The sequence below is a fragment of the Setaria italica genome, chromosome III (genome assembly GCF_000263155.2).
Source record: "Setaria italica strain Yugu1 chromosome III, Setaria_italica_v2.0, whole genome shotgun sequence".
Taxonomy (NCBI): Eukaryota; Viridiplantae; Streptophyta; class Magnoliopsida; order Poales; family Poaceae; genus Setaria; species Setaria italica.
In genome coordinates this window covers 45,379,861-45,396,064 of record NC_028452.1, presented here as the reverse complement: position 1 = coordinate 45,396,064, position 16,204 = coordinate 45,379,861, and the positions used below count along the sequence as shown (strand labels likewise).

The window sequence follows — 16,204 nt, the reverse complement described above, 5'->3', positions numbered from 1 at the left end:
ATCATCATCTCCATATCATATCACTTGAGTCTACAACAATTTCAACGAAAACTTTAGTCACTTGAGTCACTTGAATTTGGATACCTGTTGGGGGCGGCGGCGTGGCCGGCCCAGCGCGGGAGGCGGCGGGCGCCAGGCGCACGGGTGCGGCTAGGGGCGACGCGGTGGCGCTGGGGGTGGTGCGGCGGCGTGGGCCGGTGAGGGGCCTGGCGGCGAGTGCCGGTGGCGGAGGCCGACGATGCAGCGTGCGTGTGTGTGCGGCGGCAGTGCGAGTACGGGTGCGTGTGTGTGGTTTGCGTGTGTGCGTGTGTGTGGGCAAGGAAGGGTTGCACCAGTGGATATTAGAGGGGTTTGCCGAGTGCCCACGATCTAGCACTTAGCAAGGTTTGCTAAGTGCTAGATGGCAGGCACTCGACAAACCCCTTTTGTTTTTTTTTCCAATTTTCAAACGGTAGAATACTGTGTGGTAGGGCCGGGAGAGGGACTTTGCCGAGTGTCATATAGGAAACACTCGGCAAACCAAATTCATATTTCATGCATACTTCTTCTTCATCTTTTCCATAACGTGTTCTACTAAATTTGTTCCGATGCACTTTGAAAATACCTTCTCAAATTCACTCAACAATGCATATTTCATTTTTCTACGAATATTATTCCATTATTTCATGCATTTATAGCTCAAATCCAATTTATATCAATTAAAATTTTATAATTACAGTTAATAAATTAAAATTATCAAACGGATCCGAAAAATTACCAAAATTTGACATGAACCAATCTATATTGTCTATTGCCTATACAAAAAGTTTTGAAGTCAACCCCCAATTCGACCTTCACTTTGACTCCAAATCTTACCGGATCCTTCTCAACGCTACGATTCTTCTTTGGAGATGCTTTGGTTTGTAAGCATCATACGTGACAAATTGTGCGAAACCTTCTCAATTTTTTACCACAGCCTCCACGTATGATATTCGTTTGCTTTTTTAGAATTTAAAAACCATTCGGCCACACGTTCGTGGTCGTGTTTCATGAACAAGTGTTCAAATTTCCTTTCATTTCTGGATAAGGCCTCACACTAGACTCAAGAATATGTATATCATTTTTCCACTCATTTTATTCCATTATTTGAATCACTTGCAGTTCAAATTTGAATTATACCAAAAATTTCCTTTAAATGAAACAAATTAATTAAATATAGCAAACAGACCGAGAAATATACGAAATTTTAACATGGAGTACCACGTACCATATGTGGAGGTTAGGAAAAGTTTTGAGGGCAGAAGAGGGGAAAAAAGTTCTGGCTTTGCCGAGTGCCAACAAAAATACTCGGCAAAATGATGTCTTTGCCGAGTGCCATCACGAAACACTCGGCAAACACTGCCTTTGTCAAGTGTCACTAACGGACACTCGGCAAAGTGCTAACGGCAGGCGCTCAGCTAACGTCCGAGTGCCTAATGTTTGCCGAGTATTTCGTTATTATTTGCTGAGTGTTTACTTTAAGGCACTCGCAAAGAGGGTTTTTGCCGAGTGTATCGATGGCGGCACTCGGCAAACAGCAGCTTTGCCGAGTGCCCTAAGGAATGCACTCGGCAAACCCTCAGGCACTCGGCATATCTACTGTTTCCAGTAATGATGGTAGCAACACTTAGCTGTGTCATCGTACAAGACTTTACCTGTTTCCATGATCCAGTATCCTCAATTGTATGTAAGAATTATCATAGGAATACTCTGACATGCCATCATACATCTGTAATATATGAATTATAGTAGGAATACTTTGACGCACCAAGGGATACAGTAAGCACTCGGCAAAGCTCCAAAAATAGTGTTTGCCGAGTGCCCGATGGAATGCACTTGGAAAACCACCAGACACTCGGCATATATACTGTTTCCGGTACGTACATGTCATCATACATCAATAGGACAGGTATACATATGTCACATTCGAGCAGCAGCTCAATGTAACTTATAGCCAAGGTCTGTACAGAGATATGACAACTGAGAAAGGAAAAGGTCAAATAATCTTAAAGGTCTTCTCCTCATTTTGCTTCATCTCTCCTTTTGAATGTTCCTGAGGTTGGTTCTGAGATTGAGCGATGACCCCAACTTTACAACATTGTAAATGGGAACTCCTCCGCAGGTCCAATAACACAGTCTTCAGTAGGCGCGATGAACATTGCCACAGACGTCCATGCCAGCGCCGAGTTGGTCATCACACGTGCTCTATGCTCTTCAACATCCCATTGGTCACAACCTCAAGTTGCTAGCCAAAGTTGACGATGACGGCGTGCGGCACAGGCTTAACCTTGATCCAGTCGCCCCCTGTAGACAACCTCAAGACCAGGGACCCGGCCCGGGAGGAGTATGGCAATAAGGTCCCTATCACAGTGTGGTGGCAGGCCAAGCGTGATACTTGGGTTTGGGCATGGAGGATAGTGGTTGATGTCAAGAGTCACATAGCCGCCGCTGAGGTCCCCCTCAAAGTAGTCAAGTGGGAGCCCCATGCCCTCACAGAGCAGCCGCAACAGCTCCATTGCCAAGCCTCTCGCCAGCAATGTGAAATTCTCAACAACCTCCCTAAAACAATAGTCAAAGGTAAGCAAGATTTAAGTTATCATTTACAGTCCTTGTAAAGATAATTAACAAGAGGTATGAAATTTACAATTTGAGTTTGAGAAAGGACATGTATAGGTACTGATTTTGAGTACCTCTTTTGTTATTGTCAGTGATAGCATTCCGGGCCTATCTTCATAGTTAGGGAACTTGCATCATTTACACCATTGATCTTTGATTACTTACCGGAGCCTCTGGGGCTTGTCAGGCCAGTCCTTGGTGCTGTTACCGACGGGGAAGTCATAGGCAAAGCGGAGGCAGTCCCGCCAGTACCACTCACCGCCGGTCTCATAGGTGGTGCCGGAGAAAAGCCGAGTGGCCTTGTTTACATCCTCTGAGAAAAAGTCCACCTTATCCGCCGCCGGCAGCCGCAAGAACTCCTCGCCCACCGCCGCCATGTCCTGCATCACCTGCTCAGTGATGCCGTGGTTAACCACCTGCATGTCCATAAACCTATTTAGCTAGGGTGATGCAAATTTGGATTCATATCGATTTAACGGGGAATGATATATGTTGTGTCATCCCGGTACCCAAACTCGCAAAACGCATGAATAGATCCGGCTGCAGGACATGTCGCGGCTGCAGGACATGAATATATGTTAGTATGGCACGGCGGCAGACCTCATCGCGGCTGCAGGACATGTCGATGACGGGTAGGGAGACAACAGCGGAGGTTGCCGGCAGGACCTGGTCGGGAGGGAAGATGAAGCAGTCCGGAAGGGACGTGTGGGACGGGGTTGAGTGGATCATGTTCTCCATGGATGGACCAGCGGAGGGGTTTACAGCATCTGAAGCGCGCAACGCAAGAAGAGATTAGAGATTGTGAACGCCAGCTTGGCATTTTATTAGCATGGAGGGGGGAGATTTGGGCAACAAGAAGCTCTCCCTCATGCTTATATTAATCGGAAACAAGCTTGTTTTGTATAGTGTTAATCAAGTTCGGAGCATTCTTTAGGACAATGCAAGTGTTATGGTCTCAGAAAAGCTTAATGGAGCTATCACTAGATATTTACAACATTAACTAAAAATCACTGGATATTTAAAAACACTAGCTATATATGTGTTTTTTTAAGAATATTTGCAAGTGCTAGTTAGCTTTAACACTAGCAAAGGGAGTACAGTGGCGCCACAGTGTGCACCAAAAAAAAAATACTAGCCAGGTCCTTCCAAATTCTTCATGCTTGACCGTGATCTAAGTACTAACAATGTCTTTTAGTCCATCGTATAAGATTTGCCCATTATCGAACCATAATAAATGTAAACTTATCTAATGTTCAATAACTCGGAGCATATAAGGTTAGTGCGGTTTCATGAGGATCGAATAATTAATATAAGAACATTTTTAACAACCACGATAAAGTTTTATACCTAATATATCTTCAACACGTTAAGGAAACTTATTGTCAGTGCACAAAATTGTGAACAAAATTTCAATACCCAACATCCCTAAACGTGTGTGATCATGACATAAACAATTTTTATGGCATTGTCACGGGCATATATTATCTAATCACTAATAGCTTAATAAATCTTCATGCGCTGCAGGTTAAGTCATCCTTATCAACAAGGAAAACAATTTGCTTGATACAATTTTTAATTAGATGTACATATCCAAAGTAACTATTCTAATAATAATGTTCTTGTCTTCATTTCGTGCTCCTTCAAACGTTTGACAAATTGTTCGCGTGTATCCATTTAAGCAAACCATGTAGAGAATTGGCTTTCCATGCGCCCCCTTTTGTCCCGGTTTAAAGTTGGCCCGGGACAAAAGGTTTACCAACCGGGACTAAAACTCGGTCACTGGGGGGCTCACCAACCGGGACCTTTTATCCCGGTTGCAAAGGCTAGTGGGAAAAAAAGACTCTGAGAGGCCTTTTATCCCGGTTTGAAACACCAACCGGGATAAAAGACCCCCCCCCTTTTATCCCAATTGGTAACACCAACCGGGATAAAAGGGTCAAGAGCCTTTTATCCCGGTTTGTAATACCAACCGGGATAAAAGGGGGTCATTTATCCCGGTTGGTGTTTCAAACCGGGATAAAAGGGTCCCCAACGAGGTGACTGGAAGGTGACTGGAAGAGGATTAAATCCTCGAACCCTTTTATCCCGGTTTGTAATACCAACCGGGATAAAAGGGGGTCTTTTATCCCGGTTGGTGTTTCCAACCGGGATAAAAGGGTCCCCCACGAGTTAATACAAAAGGATAGTATCCCCTACATACTTAGATGTGGTGTGTAGGTGGGATGGCAAGGAAGCTACGCGTGAGGCTGGAGGTTGTGGGTTCGAATCCCACGAACCGCGCACGCGCATATTTCGCGTGAAAAGACCCCCCCTTTGTCCCGGTTGGTTTATCCCGGATGGATTTTCGGGATATTTGCACCCTACCAACCGGGACTAAAGCCCAATTCTCTACTAGTGTTAGATAAAATGAGTCTTCATGAGAATTTTCTATATATTGGTAATAAACTCTGGAACTGGGAGCGTGGTCGTCCTAAAAATGCATTAGTCTATGGTAAGGTCATCAGTTTCTCTCCGGAAAAAATATTTTATCAAAAAAACTAAATGGTATATCTTGGTCGATCTTTATATTATTGGTAAACTCATCTAGTCCCACAGTTCCATCTTATTTGTTGTAAATTGACAATGGCAAGGCTAGAAAGCAGATCAGCAACTAGAAATTGCAATTGACAAAACCCACATGTCTATTTGCTGGTCGAATTTATATCTACTGAAATTGCTTGAAGTATCTTTGGCATGGGAGGCACGTCTACTTCAATCAGACCCTCAAGAATTTGGACTACTTGTCCCATCGTTGGTCTTTTGGATTCATCATCTTGAATACACCAACAAGCAACTCGGCAAGCTCTTTCCAACTCTTCTAAATTGATAACACTTTGTGGGCTGTGATCCACCAGACTCTGCACATTACCTTCACGGAGCTTAGTCAGCACTTGCATTGGGAAATAGGTGGCAGTATCACTGGTATATTCATCTCTAAAATTTCTCCTCGCAAATAATATTTCTAACAGAACCATTCCATAGCTGTAAACATCTATTTTGGATGATATAGCCACTCCGGTGATCCATTCAGGAGCCAGATATCCTATAGTTCCTCTTATCGTAGTTAAGACTTGGCTATAATCTCTTGCCACAAATTTTGCCATTCCAAAGTCAGAAATTTTAGGAACAAATGACTCGTCCAGAAGAATATTTTGTGGCTTAATGTCGCAATGTATGATGCAGTCTAGGCATTTCTCATGCAAGTATGCCAACCCTCTAGCAACACCAAGTGCTATTTTGAACCGAGTACTCCAACTCAATGATGGGCCCTTATTCTGAAACAGATGGGCGTCAAGAGAACGATTTGGCATGTACTCATAGACAAGCAATCTTTTACCACCTTCACAGCAGAATCCAATTAACCTGACCAAGTTAATATGTTGGATCATTCCTATTGAGCGCACTTCAGCCCTGAATTCCTTCTCTCCTTGACGAGCACCATCAAGCCTTTTAACCGCGATAACTGTTGAGTCAGGTAAAACACCCTTAAACACAGAACCAAAACTACCACCTCCTAGTTTTTCTGAAAACTTTTTGGTTGCTTTCAGCAAGTACTTGTATCTAAAAGCAACTATTCCACCACCGATGCTCCTTGGACTGACAGCTAAACAGCGCCTTCTCTTTCTCCTGATAGAGAGGGAAACAATGACAAGCAAAGACAAAATAGTCAAAATGGTTGCAGCAGTTACGAACCCAATTACCAGTCCTCTCTTGTCTTGTAAACCGTCCGACTCTTGGCCAGCAATCCGAATGTAAATAGTTCTTCCGCTAGCACTTCCATTATTCCTCCGTGCAATGTTAAGCAATTCAGAATTCCAGACACTGCATCCCTCATAGAAGGAATATGCAAAGCATGAACAGTCACTAAGGCAAGCTAGTGCACATTCATTTTTACTTCCAACTTCTACAAGATTAGCACTATTACGAGGGAACCTGATATCACTCAATGCATAGAACCTATCCTTCAAGCCATTTATGCTTTGGTAGCTGCCACAATTCAAAGGAACGTTTCTTTTGCATCCACCGGTTCGATCTCCCAGCTCCCAGTCCTGAGGTGACATGATGGAGAAACCATCCATACAGTTACAGAACGGGAGCACATCATCTATGCAGATTGTAAATGGCCCACAGACAGCATACACATCGCATTGAGCTGCTGGTTGCACGTTAAAGACCAACCAATTGCTCCAAACCTTATTCCAAATCATGTGCTTCGCTTGCCCAGAAGTATCAAGCACGTACCTTGTGATCGTTGAATCATCCTTCAACCGATATGTGAAATACTCTTCCTGGTCATTGCTGACAAATTCGACAGTGAAAAGATCGGCAGGGAGCACCTCCGGCATGTTGCTGAAGCGGAAGTAGTGCCCGTTCCATGGCCCTGTTGACCAATACTCTTCAGAATAGTTCCATACAAGGAAGAACCCACGATTGGTGGTGTTAGCCAATGGTCCTGCAGAGTAGACGCCATGAGATAGATCAAGGGTGTTCCTGTTGGACATGAAACGGTGGGTGAGCCCGGTCACCTTGCTCCAGCCGAGCTTGGCGCCGGGGAGGAAGGTGTCCGTCATGTGGCTGAAGCTCTCCCAGAAGACGATGGACGAGTTCGCCGCGTCGGAGAGGGCCAGGTTCCCACTGTTCAGTAGCACGGCAATAGTCTTCTTGGTTGGGGTGTTCACACGGCTTGACCAGAGTATGGATCGGTCACTCCGGTTGAGGATCACAAGGTTGCCGTCCCCGGAGATCATGAGCTCCGACGAGGCGCACCCGGCCAGTGGGCTCTCTCGGTTGGCCACCCATACCGGGGTCAGCTTTGAGACAGTGTTGAACCATATTCCCAGGTACCATCTCGGGGCTGTAGTGTTACCGGTAGTGTCGAAGAATCCCAGCGCAAACTTGCCGTTCTCGGAGACGAGCTTGTCGTGGCCGGCGAGTGGGTGGCCGGAGGAGATGGTGTCCCTTGTTGCAGTGCACGTGGAGGTGATGATGATCAGAATGGAGAAGAGTGGAAAGAGAGTGCAAGCGCCGGGAGACATGGCGAAATGACTATGGTTTTCTGCCTTTCTGGAGTGTCCACCGCGCCTTTGGTCATCTGGAAGTGGTTACGCGGAAGAAAGGTGCTTAATACAATTTCCTGAAGATGAATCCCGTGGAGTCCCTCATGATTAGTCAATGGGGCAGTTCGAAATGAAGCATAAAGAAGCTCAATATAGTAGCTTTTATATCTGGAGAACAGTAAACACCTGCATCAGCTTTGAAGAGTTGCATAAGTGATTAAGTGCTGTGCCAAATTCATTGGTACGTATTCTTTTAAAAAGGAGAGGGGGTGGGCGGGGAGATAGCTTAGCTGTTCCTATAAGCAGGAAGCACTGGTGTTAATTGTTATTCACTGAAAGATCAATGACTTTTGCATAGAGGTACTGCAATTTGTGTCAACACTAGTCTATCAACCATTGCTCTTTCATGAGCTAATAATTTTAGGAAATATAAGTATTAAAAGATTACAGATAAATTTGGGTCCACAGTTAATTAAAATTGTTTATATTTGACCTCCATTTGTTAATATTGTAAGACAATACTCATATAGGCATTTTATTACCTTTTATCATGTTGTGATAGAGTTTAGTTACCAATTATTCTACTTAATTTTCCATTCTTATTCATAGTTTTTTCTCTTTGCATTACATCGCCATGTGTGTTTAACATTTGTTTAGTAAAATATCTTAGCTTGAGCTACGTTTTTTACATTAGTTAAAACCTTATTTTTTTTGTTAACAAAGATAAAAGTGGATAGTTTAGAAGCATATATATAAATAGTACTTTGGGATATTTTTTAAATAACAGAAGTAGGTAATTTAGATGACTTGTTTTATTTTTATAATAATGGTGGAGGTGTGTATTTTATTAACAAATTTATATGAAGATTGGGGGTTGTTTTAAATTTTTTTGTAATGACAGAGGTGGGTAGTTTAGATAAAGATTTAGGTGCTGCTTTAGATCATCTTCATCATGGCAGAGATAGAGAATTTTCAGAAACATAATAGACGCAATGATTATTAATGTATGATGTTTATTAAAGTCCTAAATTTATTGCCAGATGTTTTCTGATTTTTGTGAGATCTTTTATAATTTATGTTTTTTCTAGCATTTTATAAGACACGTGTTTAATTAGCATGTAAAAGTTGGACAGTATTAAGTGTTAAGAGTTTGAATATCACTTTATTCTTAGAATTAGACCTATGCACATTTCAAATAGAATTACTACTTTAGTATGGAATCTTTTGTGAGTGAAAATAGACTTTATCCTACAAAACAGTTTAAGTAACTACAGTTATTAAACGACAAATATGCTATGACCATATTTCGTGCTACTCTTGCTGAGGACTAATTGACCATTAGCCAACAACCATGCAAACTCGCACATTAGTTTGTGTTCTATTTCAGGGTCCTGGACTGCCGCACCTATCCCTTGCTGATGATGTAAAGTCGATGAACAATTGAGCAGGGTCGATACGATCAAAAATTACAGCGGAAGTGAATTACCTGCGTGCATGCGCGAAGCAGATATCTCCTGTGCACGCGTCGATTCGATCAGAAAGCAAGGCGACTACCTGTCCTTGGCATGGAAACCGACACCAAGTAGGCATGAAAATACTGTCCATCGCTCAGATTCTTCAGAGATAGGACTAATATATAAAGAACAATGTTTGTTAGTATGCGAAGTTTTATGCTCAGATTCTTCAGAGAACCAACCAGCAACCACCTAAGATTCTTCAGAGAACCAAACACCCAAGGACACATCGGAGGTCAAATGAGAGCTCTAAGAGGCCAAATGTCCATGGTGCTTGCTGCCCATGGTGCTTTCAAGCCAAGTGGTCCTTGTTATTGTTGGTCTTACAATACACGCATGTCAAGAACAGAATCAAATAGGTATATGCTCAGAAATCTTGGCTCTGTCAGCTTGCTTACAGCCCATATTGCCAGTAACCACATGCATCTGTCAATTCAGCCTTCAGGTAATTTTGATCAGGCAGACAAGGAAACGGCTAAACTCCTGCTTGAATAGAGGAAATTCGGGTCCAAATCTCTAGGATTTAGTTCCTAAAAAATCCAGCTTTATTGCAATCCATCTGGTTGCAGTTGCAATGCTAAAGCCTAAGCTTCTCAAGCTCTGGTTGTCGTTGCTCAATTTCACATTGCTTCGTGCTGTACATACACGAAGCATACAACAAATGATAGGATTACATGGCAAGGAATAAGGCGCCTCGATCTAACTGAGGCACCGACATCTTACGCACTTACTACATACTAGACACTAGACGCAAAACTGCAGGAGCAGCCAGCTTCAGGAGCTTCACAGCTGAACTCAAACTGGCTCCAAGCAGGGAAGTAGGTCCAGTCATTCCGAAATAGATTATTTCCTTTGTGGTCACAAATTCCCTTCATTGATCCATACATGCTGGGTGACGGAATAAACCGCAGCAGCCTACGCGCCTGCTGCATAGCAGCCTCACTTCTGCAGGTCGATGTTCAGTGTCGAATCAGAGCGTAGCCTTTTTGGTTCCCGCTCTCCCAGATGCAAACCGATGCAGATGTTTGTATCATCAGCTGGATTTTCCAAGTCTGGCAAGTTGTTCAACTCACCATTGCCTTCTTGACCATCACGTGTAGGAGAGATACCACTCAGGTTTGGCCCGTTTGGGATGAACTGATGCTCTTCAACATTCTCGTTGGCTTGGTCCGTCGAGGTGGCAGAGCCATCTCGGGGAATTGGCTGGAAGATGCCAAGAGGCTCATAGATCTTGTCAACTTTATCATTCTCTTGAGGACCAGCAACAGGTGATGATTCTGCGGCAGTTGAATTAGCAGCCGCAGCAGCAGCAGCTAGAGTGATCCTTTGTTCTTCCAGGGCAGCTGTATACAAAAGAACAATGATGATCAGAGGAAATGAATATGATATTACAGACAAGGCTAACATATCTAGTTTTGTTCGAGACTTTCAGCTGATAAAAAACGAACCTTGTAGCCCTTCACTTGTCGTAATCAGATCAAGCTCCAAGAGATCAAGAAGGCGGCCGAGATCAACTCCACTTGTCCAGTTCTCCGGACCCTGGCCACTTTTTAGCTTCAACCTTCCCCGGTTAGCTGTACCACCCCATATAATCCCTATAGGCTGTGGCTTCTCACCATCTTGTCCTGTTAAGATTATGAGGCTTCCACTGTCCCCTTCAAGATCAAATGTTTGTTGGTTCTCCCCAACGACAAGAAAGTCAGTGAAGAAGCATATTCCCTTCTCATCATTGTACTCAAGAGCGTATGCGACAACAGTCCCTGTCGTCAGACCAGAACTTCTTCCAACTTTGACAACTTGTCTCCCGATGAGACTGCCAATTGGGGACTGCAGATCAATTGCCTTTACATCACCTATGACTCCAACTCCTTTAACCGAGGTGCTGACACTATTAATATCAAAGTCGTCAGCAAATGGTATAAATGCACCATCAGCTCGGACAAAAGTTTCTGCAGATGCATTATAAGGTAGAGGATATGTTAGGGAATAAGAATACCAATATGCCCTTAGAAAAAATAAAAAATGAGCAGTGGTGAATGCACTGCAAGATAAGTCTTGCAGAAAGATGCCATGAAGTGCAGAAAGTTGACCAAAGTTGTTATTGACATCTTACCTGGGTTTGTTCCTGCATAGATCCCGTACCAAACATCATCTGTTATAAATGATGTTGCTCTCTCAACAGCACCAAGGTAAACTCCTGGTCCAAGATTAGGAGGCAGCGGATGGAACATCTTCTGATTAGGATAATCCAGATCAACAGCAACATGCCTGTTTGTAAGGAACCCAACTTGCTTATTGCCAGTTCGACTCTTCACAATGGCACCCAAAGTTCCATAGGTCTCAAGACTAGCCACCTGAAGATTAAAACAAAACAACTCTTAGTTGAAGACATCAAATTCATGAATTTTCGTATATCAGTTATCTGCTAGGGACCTTGATGCATAGAAAAACATTGCAGAACTGAAGTAAGCTTGGTCATCATATAATTATAGCAAAGCAGGTCGATGAATAAAATAAATGGTCAAGTGATGAAGCAGTCAAAGCAGATGCAGGGTAAGAGAAACAAAGGAACTTACCTGTGAACCTGATCCTACAATAGGGTCACTACCACGCAATCCATCAACAAGCTCATCATACAGTTGTTCCTTTGGTGTCGGGGCTGGTGCACCATAATAAGAAAATTCAACAACATCAACATCACACCACACACCCCCAGGTCCCTGTTATGGAATTTTACAAAACTGAATATGTGATTTCAGATGGCTTAAATAACTTTCTAAACTACATGATACAAAATCATGTCTACCTCAAGGGCAGCTGGAAGACACTGTGTATTGCTGAGCCACTTCCTGTGAACCTTACGAGCAACAAACACAAGGATGGCAGGTGTGTCAGTCAATGTTCCTTTCCTGATTCTAAAACCTATTGCTGTACCAAGACTAAATCGGCGCAGGATCTTGCTGTGGAATGCTCTTATAATCATTAAATCAAGTAAGGTGGTGGCTTGCTGCCCCCTTGGCAATCGACTAAGATGTCCTGGTAGTACACCCTTCTGTAGATTCCCAAAGTAATTAGCACGGCCTTCAGCTGAGCCGTGCATTAGAGTAGATGTAGGCCAAGAAAAGTATGCTGCGCTGCTTTCAGAGTGCTGACCAGCTGAGGCAATTGGCTGGAGAGGAGATGGGCAACAATTATGATTGCATCCGTTTCTCTCCATATCCAGAGCTGAACCCTCTGACTGCGATGAACCTGCATGCGCCTTCCAAATATCTGAGGGCTGCATTATGCAAGTATCATCTAGTTCCGTAGACTTTTGAAGCCTTCAACGTTGTAATACTGTGGCATGGGAGAGCAGAATCCTGAAGAAAACAAATGGTAGAAAATTCAGTTTTAAAACTGATGCAGGATTAACAAAGAAAAATTGCATAGGTCATAAATAGAAAATGGCTAATCACCAGAAATTGTTGTACAAGTTCTTGTAAGAACAAATAAGTGCTAAATGAAGCAGAGAGAATATAAAACTAATATCACAACACCCTATTGTCAAAAAAAATAATTACAAAAATATGTTGCGTGCAGCCAGCACTAAAAGTACTGCAATAGGAATGATGTTAAAAGAATAAAGTTCTCTTTCCAGAGAATAAGTGCAAAGTTCTCTACAGATACCATTCCTTCCAGTGGAACAACAACAGCTGGAAGAATGAAATATCAAGAATACCATAGTGGTAAAAGTTTTCCAAAATGAAACGAAAACACATTGCCAGTAAAAGTGTGGAAGGAAAGCAGAGTGGAAATAACAAATGTTCCAAGAGTTCAGTACAAACATGCAGAATATAAATAAAGGATTCACATCGTCTCCTATTTTGCAGATTATTCAATGTGCAACTGCTTGAAGGTAAGATAAGGCATGCAACAAGAACATACCTTTATCCTATATTTTATTAATCAAAAACCCAAATGGAGCTAAGATACCTATAAGATGGGAGGACAAAACAAGTGGGCAGCTGACATGATAGACCAAACTTGAATAAATAAATGGTCTTGGAAAGTTGAAACGAAGGAATGTATTTAGTGATGAAAATTAGGACTAAATGGTACCCTCCAAATTATCTAGAGTTTGGGAAGAGAACCGGAGGAGGTATAGAAGATATCTTGTAGGGCAGAAAGCACATGGTTTATAGTAGGGGAAATGCATGGCCCAGAATGACCAAGGATTGATGCAACAAAAGGGGAAAACTATATAAGTTTTGAATTCTTCCCAGCACACTAGAGGTACCAAGATGCAAGCTCCCATAAAACAACAAACACATTGGCTATTGCAACCAAACAGTAGATGCGAGATCCTTAACCATCACTTAGTTGTATTTCTAGCACATACCCCTCCATGAGGAATTGTGGATCTCCAACAACGAAAATCACAGGGCAATAGGGCACCTGACCTAGACATAGAACTGTAAAACAATAGGCAGTTGGTGTTCTAGCTATCCTATCCGCAATCAGGAACTAAAGTTAGAGTTAAAATAAAAAATCAGAATATCTTCCATAAAAACCAGGGTGTTTTTTAACGAGTATTCAAGACGGTTAAATTTCAGTATAATAGAACCAGGGCTGTCATAATTTCCAGTATTGTGTCAAACATGAGAAGTTAGAAACCATTCCCCTAAAGCAAACAGGAAACTGGAGCGAAATAACTAACCATTTAATCCACACCTCTAATCCAAATTCCCTACACAGAATGTAACGAATCTACAAGAACAATAGAATTAAAGATGGCCTAAATCCCTCATCAGTTCCTTAAACCCCCAAAATTTTGGGGAAACAAAACTAACTGCACTCGCTCCCCACCTCAATTGCATACCAGTACCAAGTGGGGCGTCAACTAGTGTCGATCTTTCGCTCGAGGAAAACGAACAACCTAGCAGACCATGGATAATGGATAAATGGATTTGGACCTACGCACAACCGCGCAGCACGCGAATCCACGACTGGTTGCGAGGGGGGAAGGACAAAAGGTTTGGATCTGATTGGAAACATCAATCCAACTCTCACAACGACTGGGAAGAACCCATCCAAGAAGCTAGGACGAACTGATTACTGACCAGCAGCAGATGGGGAACCAGCCAAAGCCCGCACGGACAGATCTCCGCCTGCACTCCGCTCCACTCCACTCCACTCGACCGCGAGATGGCGGGCGGAGGATCCAGCAGCGGATAGGTCCAAGAAAGGGGGGGCCTCCCTCCCGGCCGCCTCGTGCTCCTAGCCTCCAACCTCCTCGTACACCTTTCGAGCCGGCGCCGTGCGCGTGCGCTGAGCACAGGCTACCAGACCACGCGTCCGCCCGACGGCCGGCCGGCCGGTCGCCTCTCCCCCCTAGCTCTGGGCTCGCTTCTACACCCGGTCGGCGGGGGCGCTAACTGGGTCTGGGGCCGGGGCGGGGCGGCGCCTGGCAGCGGAGCGCCATGGCCGGCGGCCGGAGGAGCCGCGGGAGGGGAGCGGGGGCGAGTGGTTGGTGTGGAGCGGAGGGAGACCACCAGTCCACCGGCCAGTAGGAGTGCAGAGCGGCCTTGTCGTCTTGTCCCTGTCCTCTAGAGTCTAGAGAGAGAAAGCGAGGATGGCGAAGAGAGAGAGTGGGGGGAGGGAGGAGCCGAGGAGGGTGAGGAATTTCTTGGATTTTGTTTTTTTTCCTCCTCTTTTTGTTTTCCGCTTCCGTCCTTTTGTTGGTTTTTTTTCCTTGAGATATTTTCAGGTGTTTAAAAATAGAGATGACCTAGTGGTTGGAATTTGATTTAGGAGTAGATTTGAAAAGAGTAAAGTGGGTGGCGGATCCTTATCTCGCTGTGTCACTTAGGTTCCTGTATTCCCAAAATGCGAAACTGGCTCCTTAAACTTAGGCTCGGCTAAACTTTTAAAATGCAGCTTCATCTCACTAATAGAACATGATAAGATTAAAAATTTTATGCTTTCGAGCAAACCATTACTTTTGTTGGCACATTTCCAGACTTGTTTTATTGCCCCGTCAGTTTCTCCCAATATTCAATCAGTAATTTATCTTATAAGCACCTAATTTTTAGTTTAGTAAGTGAAACGAGTTATTTAAATTTGAATAATCTTCCAAGAATAACATAGTATGCATGTAATGCGCAACCTAGCAAGTTAAGATATTACCTTCAAAGTAAAAGATCAACAATCTTTCTGGGTTCACCACATCAGTAATCTCTGCACATACATTGAGCTAAAATCCACTTTATTTGACTATAATTAAAGTATATTAATGTAAAATTAAGTTTTTATCAATTTAATTGAGATGATAATTCTTTTAGAGAGTGTATATGGACCTAGATGCCACCCGAAGCCAAGTTTAGGGGGTTAGGTTTGCATTATGAGACTACAGGGACCTAAATGACACCTGAGCCCAAGTTTAGGGAGCCAGATATGCATTTTGAGAGTACGAGGACCTAAGTGACATGACGAGATAAGTTTAAGGACCGGACATGCACTTTACTCATTTGAAAACATATATCAAGTTATTATACCATGACGTGACCTCTACCACTCCTCTCCCCATCTCCCTTATGATACTATGGTGCGTAAATGAACATTTCTTTGTCGAGCATTTACCATAACATCCCGCACCAACACTAACGATCCTCTAACGCTTTGCAACCGGTGGTGTCCCCACACCCACACGACGACCACCAATCAGTCGACCTGTCACCACAACCATCTCTTTAAGCCTCACTTTGAGTTGTAGATGGAGCCTTCCAGTACAAATCCAATAGGGGCAAATTCAAGTGTAAATGTTACATGAGTCCTCATTTGTCAAAGAAGGGACGCGGGAAGAAACTAAGGGGGTGTTTGAATCCCCGAGCTAAACTTTAACTCCTATCATATCGAATGTTTAGATACTAATTAGGAGTATTAAATATAGACTATTTACAAAACCCATCGCACAGATGGAGG

General features: G+C 43.4%; 2 protein-coding genes and 1 pseudogene across 3 annotated transcripts; all 3 read right to left on the bottom strand.

Moving 5' to 3' along the window:
* Nucleotides 1-1,890: 1,890 nt before the first annotated feature.
* LOC101760115 lies at nt 1,891-3,372 on the bottom strand (annotated as a pseudogene).
* Nucleotides 3,373-5,315: 1,943 nt separating this feature from the next.
* Nucleotides 5,316-7,783, bottom strand: LOC101757024 (G-type lectin S-receptor-like serine/threonine-protein kinase At2g19130). The gene has a single exon (XM_004964050.2). It carries the CDS (start codon nt 7,707-7,709, stop codon nt 5,316-5,318), a length of 2,394 nt encoding a protein of 797 aa, XP_004964107.1. The 5' UTR covers nt 7,710-7,783.
* Nucleotides 7,784-9,706: 1,923 nt separating this feature from the next.
* On the bottom strand, nt 9,707-14,842 carry LOC101759298. 2 transcript variants are annotated; one of them, XM_004962850.2, is made up of 6 exons: nt 14,344-14,842; nt 12,051-12,603; nt 11,821-11,964; nt 11,358-11,598; nt 10,693-11,193; nt 10,184-10,587 (listed from the first exon to the last, which is right to left on the bottom strand). In XM_004962850.2, the coding sequence occupies exons 2-6, from the start codon at nt 12,525-12,527 to the stop codon at nt 10,184-10,186; spliced, it is 1,767 nt and encodes a 588-aa protein (XP_004962907.1). In that variant the 5' UTR covers nt 12,528-12,603; nt 14,344-14,842. The 2 variants fall into 2 exon arrangements, with proteins under 2 accessions (XP_022680847.1, XP_004962907.1); XM_022825112.1 differs by lacking the exon at nt 14,344-14,842 and having other exon boundaries at nt 9,707-10,587; nt 12,051-12,527.
* Between the last annotated feature and the right edge of the window lie 1,362 nt (nt 14,843-16,204).

Bases quoted from the DNA above. Each gene is read 5' to 3' on its own strand.
- LOC101757024 (XM_004964050.2), bottom strand. From the start codon at position 7,709: ATGTCTCCCGGCGCTTGCACTCTCTTTCCACTCTTCTCCATTCTGATC.
- LOC101759298 (XM_004962850.2), bottom strand. From the start codon at position 12,527: ATGCAGCCCTCAGATATTTGGAAGGCGCATGCAGGTTCATCGCAGTCA. The intron at 11,599-11,820 runs GTAAGTTCCTTT...TTTAATCTTCAG, and splicing joins TTGTAGGATCAGGTTCACAG to GTGGCTAGTCTTGAGACCTA. The intron at 11,194-11,357 runs GTAAGATGTCAA...ATGCATCTGCAG, and splicing joins CTATGCAGGAACAAACCCAG to AAACTTTTGTCCGAGCTGAT.